The 20259-nt window shown below is 36.1% G+C and overlaps 1 protein-coding gene and 1 long non-coding RNA gene across 5 annotated transcripts in view; one reads left to right on the top strand and one right to left on the bottom strand.

Annotated features, from left to right (window-relative positions):
- The window catches only part of LOC106883652 (ras-related protein Rab-1D), a 179183-nt gene that overhangs the window by 12181 nt on the left and 146743 nt on the right, over positions 1-20259 (bottom strand). For all 4 annotated transcript variants that reach the window (XM_089349052.1, XM_089349053.1, XM_052966426.2 and 1 more), the window contains one exon: positions 11413-11613. In XM_089349052.1, the coding sequence (XP_089205178.1) occupies positions 11413-11613 (201 nt within the window). The remainder of the gene's footprint in view (positions 1-11412; positions 11614-20259) is intronic.
- LOC128247328 (uncharacterized) lies at positions 10420-18321 on the top strand. The gene is made up of 3 exons (XR_008263711.2): positions 10420-10557; positions 16902-17012; positions 18189-18321. It is a non-coding gene; the product is annotated as an uncharacterized LOC128247328 (long non-coding RNA).

Below are 20259 nucleotides of genomic sequence, written 5' to 3'. Positions count from 1 at the left end.
ATATTATATATATATATATACATATATATATATATATATATATATACATATATATATATACATATATATATATATACATATATATATATATACATATATATATATATACATATATATATATATACATATATATATATACATATATATATATATACATATATATATATATACATATATATATATATACATATATATATATATACATATATATATATATACATATATATATATACATATATATATATACATATATATAATACATATATATATATACATATATATATATACATATATATATATATACATATATATATATGCATATATATATATGCATATATATATATACATATATATATATATATATATATATATATATATATATATATATATATATATATAATAATAATAATAATAATAATAATAATAATAAAGAGATGATGAAAGATTGGAAGTTATAAATGAGTGGTTAAGCTTTTCTGTCTGTCTCACGCACACATGCACGAACACGTGTCTTATTCATCCTGCTTATACAACACTGTACACACACACATTAGGTCATCCCATAAATAATGCGGTTTTTTTCGGTTGCATGAACTAAAAGTCCGAGTGGGAAGGGATAAACCACCTGCATCAACTTGCTACAAAAGCAGGTAGTAATTTGAAGAGTGCAATTCGACTTTAACAGTTATATTTTCAAAGCTATGATGGAAGTGACAAAGGAGCATATTTAGTATATTTTGCTTTATGAGTTCAATAAAAGCAACACCGCAACGGAAAGTGCGAGGAATATGAATGCAGTATATGGAGATCGGACAATAAGCGTAAGCCAGTGTTAACGGTGGTTCGAGAAATTCCGAGCCGGAAACTACAGCCTAGAAGACCTTCAAACGCTGGTGGAACAAAATCCCATCGCAACTGTTGAAGATCTAGCAGAGAAGTTTGGATCTCGTCGTTTACCCATTCATCGACATCTGCGTGCCATCGGAAAAGTCAGCATATTGGGTCAATGGGTTCCTCACAAACTTTCCGAGTGTAATCGCGCGCAGAGAGTGAATGTGTGCTCTTCTTTGTTTTCACACCTCACGAATAGTGACTGGTAACGGGAAATGGGTTCTCTATAAAATTGTGAAGCGCCGAAGACAGTGGGTAGGGAAAGGAGAAACATTGGCTAAAGGTTGTTACCTGTTTGGTGGGATATGAAAGGTTTAGTCCACTTTGAACTTTTAAATCAGAAGATAACTAAGAAGATCTACTACAAGCAGCCTGAGCGCTAGAAGAAAAACGACATCTTTGGTTTCAAGACGAAAGGTGGTCTTTCATCAGGATAATGCTTGGTCACATACAGCGAGGATGACATTCCAAAGGCTGGAGCAGTTTGAATGGGAAACGATGCCCCACTCACAATATTTGCCAGATATTGCCCCATCAGATTATCATTTATTCTGCAGTCTTCAAAATCATTTAGACGGAAAAAAAACATGAATTCTCTAGATGAAGTCAGAACAGTAATGGAGGATTATTTTTCGTCACGGACATGTGAATTTTGTAAGAGAGGCCTTGCAAGTCTACCAGATAGATGGAAGAGTATTGTAGAAAATGAAAGAGAGTATATTTTAGATTAAAAAAGAACTTTGTTTATCTTAATTTCGAAAAATAAAAGTACAAAAAACCGCATTGTTTATGGGATGACCCTATCTATCTATCTATCTATCTATCTATCTATCTACATACATACATACATACACACACAGTAGAATATACCGGAAAAGTTAGTATGCGCAGAGCAGGCGCCACAGTGTTCATCCGTCAATACCACTCCTTCAATATGTGTCCGCTTTTCCCAGGCATACAATGAGGGCCTTCTCCAAATTTTCTCATAACAACCTCTAGCCATCATCTTCATTATTCCAACAGGAAATATAGTGTCGAAAAATTATGATTAACCCTTTGCCTGTCTAATGTATCGTGTTACGTAGGACATATTTCTCTGGCGCCCATGTATCATTTATGATACGCATTCCCAATTTGTTTTCAACCACTAGAGTGATTAGGGACTTAGGAAAAAAAATCTTATTATTTAGAATGTATGAAACAAGAGTAACACGCCCATATGTATAACACTGCACGTCGTTCATACCTTCCTTCTAGCGAGTAGAACTTCAGTTCCTTTAGTTTCTCCCAGATCGTGCTTCACCGAATCAACCCTCTTTGCTTAGTAGCACTAATATTTTGGTTATTATATCCAGTGATTTGAACTGTTAATTTTTGTATTGCCTGAAATTATATATGAAGTACAGCTACTTTAAAATAACCCCAATTACTACTATAGGCCTTATGCACGAAGAAAGATGGATGCCAGCTTGTAATGTTCAAAGGCAGGTTTACCATTTGGCCGGTTCTCTTTTGTCTCTTACTTAATGAAGAGCCAATGGATATATTTTCTAAAGCACGGCTCTCATAACTTAGAGTTCCACCATATCTATAACCAACCCTGGTTGAAACACACTTTATAGGGCAGGATAAAAATAAAACAGAGAGTTGAGTTTTGGTTAAATTAAAAATAAATCTTCAGAAATATGAAGAAAACCTCCCCTTCGAAAGGCGAATAATGGTCTTAAAGATTTAGTGACAATAACTCAATTAGGCTCTGTTTTAAAAGCTCTGTGCGCCCTTTTATGGTAGATAAACCCAAGTAACTTACAGATGTATTGCCAGCTAAAATGAAGTGTAAATAACTAACAGGACGTAGAAGAAATGCTTTTATAGAGTTGTTTAATTTGATAACGTTAGTTAGAAATCGCGTGTGGTCGTTATTTTTGTTAAACGGCCCTTTCCACATGAGCTGTCTTTTTAATTCTGAATCAACAACAGCATTTGGAAAATGGTGTGTATGTATGTTCTTGTAGCTCAGATATTGTCTTTTGAGAAGGGGTGGTTGAGTGTATGTGAAAGGGAGAGAGAGCATTACACACATACATATTAGACACTAAACATAAGTAACATAAGTAGTATATATACATATACACATTGCGCTCGATTGCCTTTTGTTGGCCTTGGTACAATAATTCTTCTGACTTACCGTTTACATTTCTTGACACAAGTTGAAATACCCATGCCACACACACACACACACACACACACACACACACACTCCAAACAAGAAATATTGTAATTTCACATATATAAGGCTGCCTAACCCCATAGTATACAATAAACACAACGTTCTCATATTTATTTATGTAGCATGTCGACCCACCGCCACTTTTATCTATATTATACATCATTATTATTCTAACAAGTTTCCAACTGTACCTCTACACTAAAGACAAATGAAAAATAAATACGCCTTTATCATGCATGTATTTAGACACCATTTTTTCAATGTTTTTTTTTCCTTGTTCTATTGTTTTCATCTATTGCCCGAACTGTGCGCGTGCGCGCGCGTATATATGTATAAAAGGCAGTGAGCTGGCAGAATCATTGGCGCGTCGGAGAAAGTGCTCAATGGCATTTCTTCCGGCCCATTATGTTCCGATTTCAAATCCCATGGAAGTCAACTTTACTTTCATCCTTTCGGGGTCGATAAAATACAAGTACTGGATTCGATGCAATCGACTTGCTCTTCCTCCTCAAAATTGCTAGCCTTATGTCAAATATACGTATTGCTTCGAGGCAGTATACTTTTATCATTATCTCAAAAGTACATAGACTAGGAATTCTTTAGGAAAAGAAATCCATGCTCTGAAAGCATAAGAGATGGTTAAAATGTGTGTAGCAAGTGGTTGATTCGTTTGGGTGTAAGCTTAGTCAGCAGGCTATAGCAAACGTGGTATTAAGCAATTAACAACAGGAGATATATAGATAGATAGATAATGAGGAAGTAGGGTGCACAGAGTGACAATGGGATCAACCAAACACGCCTTCCCTTAGTGTCTTTACCTAAAATCACTCTGTTGTGGTTTTGCTGTATATATTTGGCTGTTCAGAACAAGCCTTGGCCCGATCAAACTCACAAGTCTGGGAGAGCCCAAAAAAGGTCATGGGTCACTATGTCTCTTATTATTTAAAACAGTAAGGTGTGATTTTAATGGATATTTAGTTGCTATTTCTAGCAGGTTGCGTGACTAGATAGAGCTCCCACTCCCTATTCCCTGTGCGCGCGCACACACAGACACACTGACGCACCTAATTTAAATAAGAAGACTGTTTCAAAAACGTTCACTGACAATTGGTTAATATCCTCTCTGAAGTAACAATGACGCTTATGTAAACGTTTCTATTACTAATAACAATGCTATTACTTTAATAATATTTTACTAACAACAAAGGCAACGAGCTAGAAGAATGGTTAGTGCGCCGGAAAAAAATGTTTAACAGCATTTCATCCTTCTTTACGTTCTGAGTTCAAATTCCACAACTTTGCCATTCGGGATCGATAAAATGAGTACCAGTTGAGCACTGGGGTTAATGTGATGGACTTATTTTCTCCCCGAAATTACTGCCAAATTTTGAAATCAATATTTCATTAGCAATAGAACAAGAGGTGTAAAGGCGGCGAGCTGGTAAAATCGTTAGCACGCCGGACAAAATATCTAGCGACATTTTGTCTGTCTTTACATTCTGAAATCAAATTCCGCCGAGATCGACATTGCTTTTTAACCTTTCGAGGTCGATAAAATAAATATTAGCTTAATACAGGGATCGACTGCCCTTTTTATCCCAAATTTCCAGCTTTGTGCCTATAGTAGAAAAAATATTGCGTGGGTGTGTGGTAAGAAGTTTTCTTCCCAACCACATCGTTCCAGGTTCAGTCTCACTGGGTGGCGTCTTAGGCAAGTGTCTTCTACCATAGCCTGTGTCGACCAAAGCCTTGTGAGTGAATTTGGTAGTTGGAAATTGAAAGACCGTCTTGTGTGTATGTGTGTGGTTGTCCCCATTACACAACCTGACAACGGGTATTGGATTGTTTACGTCCCCGTAACTTAACTATAGAATAAATACCATACTCTTTTATACTCTTTTACTTGTTTCAGTCATTTGACTGCGGCCATGCTGGGGTACCGCCTTTTAGTCGAGCAAATCGACCCCAGGATTTATTCTTTGTAAGCCTAGTACTTATTCTATCGGTCTCTTTTTGCCGAACCGCTAAGTTACGGGGACGTAAACACACCAGCATCGGTTGTCAAGCGAAGCTGGGGGGACAAACACAGACACACAAACATACACACACACACACACACACACACATACATATATATATATATATATATATATATATATATATATATATACATATATACAACGGGCTTCTTTCAGTTTCCGTCTACCAAATCCACTCACAAGGCTTTGGTCGGCTCGAGGCTATAGTAGAAGACACTGTCCCAAGGTGCCACGCAGTGGGACTGAACCCAGAACCATATGGTTGGTAAGCAAGCTACTTACCACACAGCCACTCCTGCGCCTTACTTAAAGATAAATACTGAGGTCGATTTGTTCGACTAAAAACACTTCAAGGAGTTGCTTCAGTATGACCACCGTACAAAAACTGAAACAAGTGAAAGATAAAAGATCAACGTAACCGTTGTTTGTCAGGCGATGGCATCCTGAATCATTCTCTAAACACTTCTATTTTTCTACACCAACCTATCTACGTATATTTACAGTATGACGCATTCATCACTACTTTGGCAAGTTCGCTATGCTTTTCGTTAATGAGGTCATAATAATTGTTTCTAATTTTGGCAAAAGGCCAAAAATTTTAAGGAAAGGGGGTTGGTCGATTACATCAACCCTGGTACTTGACCGGTGCTTTATATCATAAACCCCAAAAGGCTGAAAGGCAAAGATGACCTCGGTGAGATTTCTACTTAGAACATAAAGAGCCGGAAGAAATGCCGCAAAGCATTTTCTCCGACACGCTAATGATTCTGTAGTTCATTGCTTTGATGATAATAATTATAATGGTTTCAAATTTTGGCACAAGGTCAGTAATTTTAGAGAGAGAGGTTAGTCGATTACACTGACATTAGTACTTGATAAGTGCTTTATTTTCATCAACTCCAGAATGCAAAGATGATCTTCGCAGGACTTCAACTTGAAACGTAAAGGGCTAGAACTAATATCACAAGTCATTTTATCTAACGCTTTAACAATTCTGACAAACCACCGTCAATAATGAGAATAATAATCCTTTCTACTAAAGGGACAAGGCCTGAAATTTTGTGGGAGGGAACTCGTCGATTACACCGACCTCAATATTTCACTGGTCTTTATTTTATCGACCCCAAAAGGATGAATGGTAAAGTCGATCTCGGCCGAATTTGAACTCAGAACGTGAAGAGGGACGAAATGCCGCTAAGTATTTTGCTCGGCGTGCTAACGATTCTGCCGGCGAGCCGGCAGAGGGCCGGTAAGTTTAGGAGGAGCAAGTTAGTTCATTATATCGGCCCTAATACTTAATTAGAGCCATCTTTATCGACCACGAAAGAGTGAAAAAAAACAAAGTCGACCGTGGTGGTATTTAAAACCAGCGTATAAAGAGCCGTAAGAAATACGCGCTAATTTTGTCCTACGCGCTAATGATTCTGCCAGCTCACCACCTTGTTGCTGTTGTTGATGATGATCTTTTCTATTATATTTTAGGAAGAGGCGGATAGTCGATTACATCGGTTTCAGGGCTCAACTGGTACTTATTTTACCGACTCCGAAACGAGGAAAGGCAGAGTGGATCACAGCGAAATTTGAACTCAAAACAACGCGAAGAGCCGGAAGAAATGCTGCATTGCATTTTATTCGGTGCACTAACGATTCTGGCAATCCACCACCGATGATGATGGGGTTGATAAAGCCTGAAATTTTAGAGGATTACATCGACGCCAGTGATCGACTGGTACTTAACTTGATCGACTTTAATAACGAAACATATCCACTAATTTATTAATTCTTCCTCATCATATAATTATTTCTAGCTAGCGCTTGAATGCTCCCTACATTAAACAACCAAAGCAGCATGATATTAACCTGTCTTAAGGCCCAACAGAGTCGTAGATCAGTTGTTTTTAACGCTATCTTTTTATAGTTGCGTATTGGAGCTGCAAAGTAAAACTTCTTGTACAACAAACCAAGATCGCATGCTTTATTTCATAAAAAATAAAGAAAAAATATTTTTAAAGTTGCAGATTGTGTTGGAAAATAACCTAAAACGAAAATGTTGTCAATAAATTTCTTTTCTACTCTAGGCACAAGGCCCGAAATTTTTGGGAAGGGGACAAGTCGATTAGACCAACTCCAGTACGCACAACTGGTACTTATTTTATCGACCCCGAAAGGATGAAAAGCAAAGTCGACCTCGGCGGAATTTGAACTCTGAACGTAAAGACAGACGAAATATCGCAAAGCATTTCGCCCGGCGTGCTAACGTTTCTGCCAGCTCGCCGCCTTAATGTTGTGAATAAATTAACACACACACACACACGTATACACTCACACTCATATATAAGAATTGCTGGTAGGTCGTTTCCACTTCACCTTGTTGATAATTTAATATGATGGATAGGATTCTTACGTCTAGGATGTAAAAATAGAGCAAATGCAACTCAACCTGGTAACTCTCTGCAATGGCCATATCGCTTTAAAGGAGTGTCATATCAACGATTGGTAGATTATAAGCTTACTAACTTAAATAATTTCAACAAATCATCGTTTATATCTGTGAAGATATCTTAAACCTAATTTAAAGTGTTGAGAAAGTGGGCATCATTTGAGAAACATGATAATGACTAACGCCATTCTATTTTTACACTGGGATCACAACAGAGATATGCTGAAATATATAACAGATCTACTTAAATACTTTATTGTGTCTAGGGAGAGTCGTTCTCTTCTAGAGCCTTATTATTTAACACACTCACCGGTTCGATTTCCGCTCATTTACAAATTTATTTTTTCTAAAAATTTTCGTCGCTTCTTGGCCCCTTTTCAATAGTCGTTGACTCTCTTGTTATTCAGAAAGTCGGTCGCATCATTTAAAAAACAACTTAACGACTGACTACCTAGTTTCATGACATTGTCTCATATTCTGCACACTGTATCACCTGCCCAAAACAAATCCTAATACGTAAATTGAAGCTATAAATACCTTCGCAAATGTAATGATAAGCAATGATACTTTAAGACTCAATTTAAGTTTGTGGTTTACTTAGTTACTATTACTTAGCCCTCGAGAAGAGAAGCTATTACAAGTTTTTCAGACTAGTGAGGTCGATGCAGGTTATGTTTCATCGTGAACAGTGAGAAAACGTGTTTAGTTTGCAGGAAAGGGGAGGAAGCAGTAAATTATGAGATAGGGGAGGAGAAATTAGTGTATGAGAATAACTTAAGCGGAATGATTTACCTCTTGCTAGTTTGGAAGGGCAAAAATTAAAAAGTTTATTTCATAGTAAACTTGGAATTTTGTTGCGAATATCATCTAGACCTGATTGTAAACACGTCATATATTAGTTAAGAATTGTTGCATAAGACCAGCATTGGTTAGTTTAAAAGACAACGAATATCAAAATTAAATTTGATGACTTAATCTAATTTATATTTATATATAACCTTCCATTCAGTCAGCCATTGTCAAGTCCTACATAATAACTTTGAGGCTGGGAGGCATAACATTTTTGTCACATTTTATCAAAAGAATAACCTTAAATTTGCCTTGACACTGATAACAAGAACGACATTGTTTTAAATAGATGAAAGACAAGAAGATATTTCAATTACAATTTCCATAGCTTGGAGATATAAATACTTCACGATTACAAACGACATTTGAAACTTAATAAAATCCTTGGTAACTGCATTTATATGCTTTTTATGACGTCAACATAAACACCCAAATGACTTCATGAGAAAATTACGGACAACTGAAGGAAATTATCTCTTAAATAACAGGTAAATGTTTGTCACAAATTTTGGCAGTTTTAATGAAGGAGTAACGAACCGCTAAAATAAATAAAGAAATTAGCTTTTAAAGAAATCCCAATATTGCTTTATTGGTAGAGTGATTTGCGTATATTATTTAAATATATGTCCAAAATGTTTAGTTCTTACTGATGGAAGGAGGCACATAGTTGTCACTATTACATCATACTTTCTTTTCTTAGTATAATTCAATGCTGCTTCGACTGCAATATTGTCTTCGTTCGCCATCAAGTCCTATGTACCTATGATTAAGCTAGGACTGAAGCCAGAAGCCTTTATTTCACATAGGGTTCTGTAAGATTGTAGATAGCATTGATATCTGATGGTGAATGGAAACTATACGGTTTGTAAACCTGTGTTTAATCAAAAAATGATTCTAGCAGACTTAACAACCTTAACTCCAAGCAATACAAATAACACTATTCTTTAAAATAGTGTTTCTCAAAATATAGGGTACCCACTGCCACCGGTAGGGTGTGGCAATGCTTTGGTGAGGCGGGTTTACTTCAGATGGCATGTAAGTAACAAGTATATAAGAGTCACAATAAAATCAGAGTGAGACGCGAGACAAAAAGGGTTGAGGAACATTGCTCTAATGCATAAGTGCAAATGATACTACTCTTTGATCTTAACCATAAGGCCGAGAAGCCTTATAATCGGTTGGTTCAACATAACCCAGGACTGTCTACCAGAAATATACTGTAATCGAATCAATCATATGCGGCACTTTTACAAAATATTCCGTGCTTCAGAAATCTCTTTTCCGTCTTATACACACGCACACACACACACACAATCTCACGCGCGCGCTAGTAAAGTGTTCTGCTTTAACTTAGGGAGTTGTAAACAGATAGCTACTTCTATGACGTCATAAAGAAGAGATGATGTCAAGTGTAAACAAACAAATCTGTATCTTACTCGAATATTGAGATTAATCGTCAGTTAACTATTCTATAGAAAGACAGAAATTATATTGCTAATGATTTCAATAGCTGTATCTCCTGAAAAGTCATGAAGTCCACTGGGTATATATTTTTCTAAATTCTCTAGTTTCTTTCAGTGAAAATGTTGCATCTCAATGAACCTTCAGTTTTAAGGACAATAAAAGCGTGAACTGCTGTAAATCTAAAGTAATTTTCTTAAACTCTGTTTCTTGTTTTGAATTCTGAAAGCCAAAAGCATGAAAGGCAGCAATCATTTTAAAAAAAAATCAGATCTCAGACTAAGAAACCAACCAATATGTTCTAATAGAAAACGCATTAAAAAAATTGAAATGTTCACCAAGAACTGGCATACTATAATCATTTGTAGAAGGCAACGAGCTGGCAGAACTGTTAGAACGTTGGACAAATCGCTTAGTGGCATTTCTTCTGACTCTTTACGTTCAGGCTTCAAATTCCACCAAGGTCGATTTTGCTTTTCATCCTTTCGCGGGTGATAAAATAAGTACCAATTGAACACTGGGAGTCGATGTAACCGACTAACCTCCTCCCTCCAAAACTGCAGTCATTGGGCCAAAATTTAAAGCTATTATCATTCATGGTGTTCCACAGGAGAAAATATAAGCCTGACAAATGCTTTGATAGCTTGGTGAGTTCAAAAACTTTTAATAAATGAATTCGGAGGGTGATGCGCAGGGAGAGAGAGAGAGAGAGAGAGAGAGAGAGAGAGAGAGACAGCGCTCCGCCATGATACACTCCATAAAATATCTGACCAGCAAAGTCGACAGCAGCTACATGAAGAGATTGTTCTTTTGTAACTCTCAGTTAAGCCTTTCAACCTTGGACATTCCATTTTCATAGCGATATCTAGGGTTGTCATTATCTACTCTGCTTTTCTCCGTTTCAAGATTTGGCTACCGTTTCTAGTAGGTTGTTTCAATTGCTTTGAGGCGAACAAGAAAAAAAAAAAAAGATTTCTAGCATTTTCATGTCATAAAAGTACAACCTTGGGTGGGGCGGGGTGGGGGCTCTAGTCGATATTAAGTCGATCTCGGTACTTAATTGCGATTTTTATTTATATATTGAACCGTGGATGAATGAAAGGGAAAGTTGACATTAACGAGATTTGAACTCAAAACATAAGGAGCGTAACTATCCTAATGTATTTAATTCGTTGCTCTCGAGTTAACAAAGAAACCACCCCCTATATTTGGTCGTTAGAGTTGCTAGAAATAGCAACAGAATCTCCCTCAAATAACACCTAACCGTGTTAAAAAGACGAGATGGTCATAATTGGAATGCTTCAAAACAAGTAGACACAATTTCTAACATGAAAAAGATTTAAGAAATGAGATGGTAATAGATGGCTGAAAGAGGAGGTGGGGAGAGAACGAAAAGAAAAAAAAAAGATGAAGTAGAGGTGGAAGAGGAAGAGAAGAAAGCAAAGAGAATGAGGAAGAAGGAAGGAAGGAAAAGAAAGAGGAGGACGAGATGTTTGTGTTACCTTTATGTCGATTCCACTCATGGGAAACAGTCTGGAACATTGATCCAAACCAACCGTAGACATACGGTCGTCCATATTTTCCTCGATCGAATCGTCTCGGAATTTTCGAAATATCGAACTTTTCCCAACACCGTATTCTCCACAGAGAATAATTTTGTAATGAGGTGGTCCCGTTGCCATAGTTACCGGAGGAAGTTGGAACTAGAAAAAAAGAAAAGAAAAAAAAATCAATTGAAAAAATGTTAGAAATGTTAATTTAGCCGATGCTGTAAATTAATTACAACCACGTGAATTGTGACCAAATTCTAATCTTATTCTTTGTTCTCTCCCCATTTTGGTGAAGTCTATTATTTTTATGAAATGGGGAAGAGGCCTGTAACACTTGAAAGAAAGAACGGTCTTTTAAAGTCACAAAATAATGTTTAAATTCCTTAAATATTCCCCTCTCACTCTCTCTTTCTCATGTATCTTTATCTTTTGCTTGTTTCAGTCAAAGGACGGCGCCTGTACTGGGACACCGCATTGAAGGGTTTAGTCGAATAAATCAACATCCCTCTCCTGTCCTAATTCTATCGGTCTCTTTCGTATACGATGGGCTTCCACATATTGTATACGCCTACAAATTCACTCACAAAGCATTGGTCGACTCGAGACAATAAAAGACACTTGTTCAAGGTTCGCGCCGTGAGACTGAGCCCAAAACCAGATATTTGCAAATCGAGTTTATGTATGCTAGACTACCTGTGGCCCGTTGGGTCACTAGGAAAGTCTGAGTTTCCCAGCAACGGAGTTTTGCTTCGTGGGTCTTTTTCTTCTTTTCAGGTTAATTGACATGCTCTCAACGAATGTAACATCGAAATCACGCGTAAACGGCTCCTTTCCCCAGAAAAGGAAAGATTTGGCTGCTATTTCTTGCATGCACTGCTACCACGTAACAGGTATTTTGGGTCCTTTATTGCAAATAGTTGTTACGTGGTAGCAGGGCGTGCTAGAAATAACAGCCAAATCTTTGGTGGAGAAGTACGTTGAATGCACTCGAAAAAGCCCTATGGAAAAAAAATTATTTCACACCGAGATTACGAACGGGTCTTTTACGAAATATTTATTGTATTTTTAAAGTCATTTTCACTTTAAAATATTTTTCCATTATGCACCGTTTTGAGTATTTATACCTCGAAAACCCCTAATATCTGCACAACCACTTGTACGATTTACGCGAAAGTTGTTTTATTCCGTTCGTATTTACATTTGAAAGGAAACTTAATTCATAGTATTTTCCCATTACGTGCCAGTTTGGCTGGGTAACATTGCAAGCACGAGCTGACTTTTAATGTATTACTAGCAGAGATACCCAGCGTTGCTCGGGATTAAAAGGGCATAGTTTATTCTTTTACTTTTTTCAGTCATTTGACTGTGGCCATGCTGAAGCATTACTTTTAGTCGAACAGAATGAATGAAAGAAAGAAAGGAGAAAGAAAGAGGGAGAAAGAAAGAGAGGGAGAAAGAAAGAAGAGAGGGAGAGAGAAAGAAGAGAGGGAGAGAGAAAAAAAGAGAAAGGAAGAAAGAAAAAGAAAGAAAGGAGGTAGAGAAAAAGAAAGAGGGAGAAAGAAGACGTAGACTAAAAGAGAGAAACTATTATAGAGAGTGAGGGAGAGAGAGTATATGTAAACAAAAGAAAGAGAGAATGAGAAAAAGGAAAGATTCGGTTGAAAACTGCAGTTTTTAGAGAAAAACCCGTGTAAAGCACCTTTCCACACCCCGGTTTCTCGCTTTACGCAGGAGCTCTGGGCGAAAAATTATAGTGCATGACCATCCTTGGCACATAAGTAATGTATGTGCATAGCTTAGTGAAAATTGGTTGAAAACTGTAGAAATGCATACGTATTACACACACAGAGACATCATTTGTCTTATATATATATATATATATATATATATATATATATATATATATATATATATATATATATATAAATGACGTTCGACGATGCTGGATTCAACTGTTTGATCTACTGAATTACCTGCTCCTGAATTAATTGAGCATTTCATTGACACGTATACCCATAACATAAATCTCAGGCAGAGTTAGCACGACAAAACGCGTGACACAACTGTACTTCCTGTATTACAGGTACAATTCATGTGACGGGATTCAGTACAGTTCCACCCACCCAATTTCACTCACAAGGTATTGGTGAATTGAAGTTATAAAAAATAACATGCCCAAGATGCCACGTAATGGGATCGAAACTGGGATTCTATGATTGCAAAGAGAACTCCTTAACCATTCAGCCATGCCGCACCTATTCCTCATTGGTATGTGACTACAGTTGTCGTTTAGATATGACCAATATAGATACTCATAACCCATTTGGGGATAGCAGAAACAGTAGTCAGCAGTGCGATATTGCAATGACACATACACACGTTTCAAGTTTCATCTTTTTTTTTCTCGTATTAGTTTTTTTAAAAGCTGAATTGGAACGATGAAGTTCTTAGATTCATATTCGACGTTTCCAGACCGTCACAGCCTCATTCCCAAGAAAACAAATAAATTTGGTGTCTGTGTTGTTTCTTTTCTACTGATTGAATAAACGGAAACTTTTCCGCTAAAGGTTTTTGACCGTTAGGCTTGTATGTCAGTCGTTACTTGTTGATTTGTTTGTTGTGGTCAAATTTATTATCGTTAAGTTTTCATACCAGTAACCACGCGTTAATTTGGTGTTTTATTTTGGCATTGAGTTGCCATAGGGGTATGACTTTCTTGATTAATCTTCTATTTTTGTGACGAATTTTATCGAGTATATATTGTTCTCTAGTATCTATCTATATTTAGTGGTATGTGGCATAATGTTCTGCGATTGCCGCCTATCGTAAATGCATGGTGAGCGTACGAGAATATTGTACTAGTATGTCCAATTTAACAGCTATAGTCCTAATGTTTACAACTTTCGGTTTTACAATAAAATTTGTAGATTACATTGGTTATTTATAGCTTGTCCCCGGGTTTACATACTTGTAGAGTGTTATTGTTGAGAAGCTTTTGTAGTATATTATTATTTAAGTTTATGGTCGGGCGTGATACATTTTATGAGTGTTTTATTATATATTCGTTTGTGTATTTGATTCATATACCAAATTTTACGTTTGATTTATATAATGAATTACGTGTGATTTGTGCTTTTTTATTGGATGTATTCTCTGATGTATTTGTTGTATTTGTGTTTGTATTATTTTATAGCACGGTTTACTAATCTCAAGGAAAATGCGTTACTAATGTTTATTTTATTCTGTAGATTTCTTTATCTAGTGCCTTGTTTGTGGACAAGAATATAACTGCTATTCTAAGGAGTGATTTAATCAGTGGCATAGTTGTGTGGGCATTTACAGTCTCCATGTAGAAAGAGGCATTTATTTTATTCATTAATGTACATGTAGTGCATATGGTCTTTTAAAATTCAATCTGTATGTGTGTACATCTAAAAACGGGGTCTCATTTGTATTATTCTGGATGTAAAATTTTTTAGTACAGAATTGTTTTGTAAGTCTTTTAGCTTCATAACGTCCTTTAATGAATTCATTATCACTTGTATATCATCTATGTATCTGGTGTATATTTTGTATTGATATTTTATTATATTAACCCATTTATATATCTAAACAGTCAAGGTACCAGTCAGAGTAAATCAGCTCATAATGCAATGGCTAAGAAAGTCGAGAAAAAAAATGTCAATAATGTGCATCCACTTATTCTAATGTTGTATATGGAAAAGGGATTGTCAAACTATAAGAACCATTCGGGTTAAATGGCTATATATAATTTAGAGCTGTACTTTTTCTCTCGCTCCTTTAGTTCAGAAAAATTGAGCACAAACTTTTGCGACTCTTATTTTAGCATCCAAGTTTTGGTGTTGATATTACCTTTGCTTAACATATGTTACTATCAGATAAAAGTATCAGCACTTAAGTATATATTCTAGAATAAGGTTAGTCAAGAGATCGAGCTGAAACTATGACGTTTGCAAACGTGACATATACAGTATATAATATAACCTGCAACTATATATATATAATGATTTCAAATTTTGGCACAAGACTAGCAATAATGGAGGAGGGGCTAAGTCGATCACATCGACCCCAGTGTTCCGCTGCTAGTTATTTTATCGGCCTCGAAAGAATGAAAGGCAAAGTCGATCTCGGCGGAATTTGAACTCAGAACGTAGCGACAGCCAAAATACCGCTAAGTATTTCGTCCAGCGTGCTAAAGATTCTACCATCATGCCTATAATAAATAATAATGATGATGATAATGATTAATAAAATGTATAGTATATTCCCATAACAGTCAGTTTACCAATCGGTTTCATACCGAGAGTTGAGAAAACCCCGGCATGTTTCCTTATTGTAGGTTTTTCTCAATAATATACCCACTCTATTAATATACGAGGACCTGCTTTTTCTGAATCACGTATTTTTACAAGCACACATACATATATATTGTTGATTACATTCTACCTGTCACATTTGCAAAGGTCATGCATACAGCTCGACCTCTTGAATAACCTTATATTATAACACTGTACCTATATAAGTGCTCGTACTTTTATCTGATGTTTACATGTTAAACAAAAGTAATATCAACGACAAAACTTGGATCCTAAAATAAGAGTTGCAAAGGACTATGTTCAATTTTTCTGAACTATAAGGAGCGAGAGGAAAAGTATAGCACTAAATTATACATATATTCATTTAACCCAAATACTTCTTATAGCTTTGGCAATCCCTTCTCCACACACATCAGAATACCTGGATGCACATTATTGACATTTTTTCACTCGACTTTCTTAGACAGCCGTCATATCATGAACTGATTTTCCTCAATTTTACGGTAACATTCCATACAATTTTCTGTTGTTACCCTAGGAAGTGGTGACACAGTTTTACTTCAAGAAACACAGTTACAAATGTTTTTCTCTTTTATTTTTTTCTCTTCATTTTATTTTAAAACTGTCTATCAAAATCCCCATGCTATATAAATGTATTGGGGGACGAGGAAATTCAAATCTTAGATTTCCTTACCGAAGGTCAACAGCCTTACCAACAAGTGCATTATATATATATATATATATATATATATATATATATATATATATATAAGCAATGTTAATTCTCTAAATGAAGTATTAACAGTAACTGCACGATAAAGTGTAGTATATTGCCACTTAAGTGTGGCTGACCCCTAGGGGTGGATGTTACTGTTGCTTTTGCTGTCCTCCTGGGGCTAAAAGCAACAGTAACATCCACCCCTAGGGGTCAGCCACACTTAAGTGGCAATATACTACACTTTATATATATATATATATATATATACACATACACACTGTTAGAAAATTTATTTATATTATGAGACTTGTTTGAAACCGAATCCATCTAATTCAGATTTAGTGATAAAATTGGTGCTAAAGTCTATTCATGATTATCATTGAAAGGTGGCGATATTGATACTGAGTGAGCAGCAATATGGTGGTAATCGTTATAAAATTGAAAGAACACACACACGTTGGGAAGAAGATAGCACGAAATCAAATTACGAATTTACAGTTACGTACACAGTTTTTGTTGTATTTCGGGAGGATCATTATGGCAATAATAAACGCACTGGCTTTATTTCACTTTTATTATTATTATTATAAGTCAACTAGTCAGCCATTTAACCAATTAACTAATCAGATGTTTGATTAATCGGTCGGTCACTCAATCAATTAGCTAAGTTCATCAAAATTCTTTCGTTGCTATTCGCAACCTCACAAATGACTTGCCGTTTCTACTCCAAGTCTATTTTAAGTCTGTCTGTTTGTCTCCTAGTTTACAAGTTCTATATTTATATGGATATAAATATATGAGAGTATATGTGAGGCCAAATACTACAAAGTAAGATGTATACGGTATCTTTGCGTGCATGTGGATGCGTATCTTTATACATTATCTATGTATATTTGGTTAAGCACTAAGCCAGTCCTTATCAAGTAAACCTATGATAAAAGGCGTCCCTTGTGTAACTTTCTTCCCATTTTTTCTCTTCCTTTTTAAAACGGTAAGATGTAATTTGAAAGAGATGAATTGTTTCTAACAGATCAGGGGATTAATTTTTTTCTAACAGATCAAGGAACCAGGGAGAGGTTTTTCTCATTGTCACTTAGAATATTTGGTCATAATCGAGTCGTTGGTGCTCCACTTAAAATTCCGATTACTTGTAGTGTATCTCGAAAAATTCCTTGAGAAACCCATCCTTTACCAAACTGTACCGATGATGTCGTTGAACTCGGCAATCAGTGAAAAGTAACATGACACTCATTATTTATACGAAGGGGTGTTGAAAAGTCCCTGGCTTTAAGGGTGTCGCGAAAGGCCTGGTTGGAGGCTCAACCTTCCGAGTTCTTTTACAGGGCTTCTGAAGGATTGCTGCAATCAAATGTGTGAATCCTCCTGTATTTTCTTTTACCCGAAGCCAGGAACTTTTCAGCACTCATTTGTAGTTATCATGCTACCATTGCTTTCTATGTACAATTAGACGACCTGAGAGAGTAAATTTAATACTTTGCCAGTGCTGGCACTGGATACGAAAGTAATATTTAAATGATCTGATGAATAAAGGTCGAAAGGTCATAACATTCATTATTATGACCACTCAAGAAGGGCAATGACGTCATCAGTGAGTATAATTGTGGCATCTCTGATAAAAGAAAAGACACTTAAAAAAACTACTTTCATTACAGGAAGCTGGTGTGTGAGAGCGTGTCATTCAAAGAAAAATGAATAAAACGAAGAAAAGAGACGGTTAACAAAGATATTTGCCTATAAATTTAGCATAATGAACTGTTTAAATCTTGCTCCTGTCTTCAAAGAATGGAATTTATATTAAACATATTCATTTTATTCTGAGTATTGAAGACAGACAGTGGTTTCTTGATGCTTTCAACGAGCACTTATAGAAATGTTAATTATTTTAGAACCCAACTTAAGTGATGGCTAATTGACAACAATCAATGTTAGTCGTTCGTAAACGAAATTAAACCAAAACCAAAAAAAAAATCTTAAAATATGCATGATGTAATATATTCAGAAAGTTTCTGTGATTTTAAATTTGAAACCAAAAACAACGCAATCCTGTTTTGAACCAAAGTAATAATCACCGGCTGACAAAGTTAAACCGATATTATTGATATAACGCGGCATCTAGGAAAACTGTCAGCTAACAAAAACAAATGTAAGAAACATCAAGAATATCAAAAAGAAATTTGATAAGCTGTCACGGGTAATTTTGACGTTTAAGATTTAACAAAAGAAATCAAAAGTGACGTCATACTTTGATGTTATCTTCTTTGTTAACAACATATATAATAACCCGAGATGTCAACAAAGTGATAACAGAAGATTTTAAGTCAGTAGCATAATCTTTCACTTTCAAGATGCGCGCGCGTAAAGATGCACATCCAAATTAGTACATAGAATATCATACAGTGCTGATAGATTGACCAGGTCTGATACTTAATTAAAAGGTAGATCTGTTCTGTAAAAATACCGTAAAATTCTAAAGTTTCATCCTTTAATTTCGAGAGAATTCGATTTCCAATCGGCAAGTAATCAATAAAGGAATCTCTACAAAGTCGCTTGACCTACTAGAAATAATTTTTTTTTTTTCTTAATTACAGCGTACCGCTGAAAATGTTTCTTATTATTGCTGTTGTTTAATCCAAGGTCAGCTTTGACTGAGCAGACCTATGACCAAAGTTGCTCCGGCCATGACCACCCAATTTGCCTCATATTTAGGACCAGATCATCCAACGTTTTCTCTTTTCAAGATGGTTGAGTGTAATTTAAAGGAGATTTGGTTACTTCTTCAAACAAATCGAGCAACAATCGAAGATTTACTCGTTGGCTCGTACAATAGAATTGTCGCTGACTATATTAAACTTAGTCTTTGGTTTCTAAAACTTTTTCCCACTCTGTTTGGGTGTCTTCTCAACGAATACAAATTTTTGTTTTCCCTTTTACATCCCTCAAGAATGCAACCCGTTCTTATTTAACTTGTTTCGGTCATTGAACTGCAGTGATTCAGTGATAGCAACTTGAAGGGTTCAGTGGAACAAATCGAACCCAGTACTTATTGAAATTCTGGTATTTATTCTATCAGTCTTTTTTACCGAACCGTTAAGTCATGGGGATGTAAACAAACCAACACATTGTTGTGTCGACGCCCCCAGGCGAAGAAGTAGGATCTCCCAAGACATATAAATAGAGGTAGTCTGGACGTGGTAGGAGTGTTGAGTAGCAGTCGAGTAGCAGTTGTGTAGCGGTTGAGTAGAGATCATTCGAAGGTGCTAGATAGCAGTAGCTTGAGACAACACACATGTTGTCAAGCAGTCATATTGTGAGAGTAAGCACACACACACACACACACTTCTACACAATTTCTGGCAATCAATTTCACCCACAAGGCATTAGTCGACTCGAGGCTATAGTAGAAAACACTTGCCTAAGATGCCATGCAGCGGGACTAAACCCGAAACGGCGCGGTTTCAATTCCAGCTTCTTCAGAATTTGGTGGATACAAACCGAAATAAAGTCAGTTTAATTGCTGCTAGAAAGTACAAGTCTTCATGGTGAGCATTTACAATGTTCCTTGACACACAAGGGAGTAAGGTGAGGTGAGATGAGGTTGGATTGGAATCAAACATATTGTGTACAGCCGTAGATAACTTATAAGAAAAACACACTTTGTTTTTCTTTCGTGGAAGAAAATTATGAAACAAGAAAGGCAAAACGAAGAAACCAATCAAATCAATA

Source organism: Octopus bimaculoides, chromosome 3 (genome assembly GCF_046866305.1).
Source record: "Octopus bimaculoides isolate indiv1 chromosome 3, ASM4686630v1, whole genome shotgun sequence".
NCBI lineage: Eukaryota > Metazoa > Mollusca > Cephalopoda > Octopoda > Octopodidae > Octopus > Octopus bimaculoides.
The sequence above is the reverse complement of the archived record's forward strand: the minus strand, read 5'-3'. Positions and strand labels throughout refer to the sequence as shown.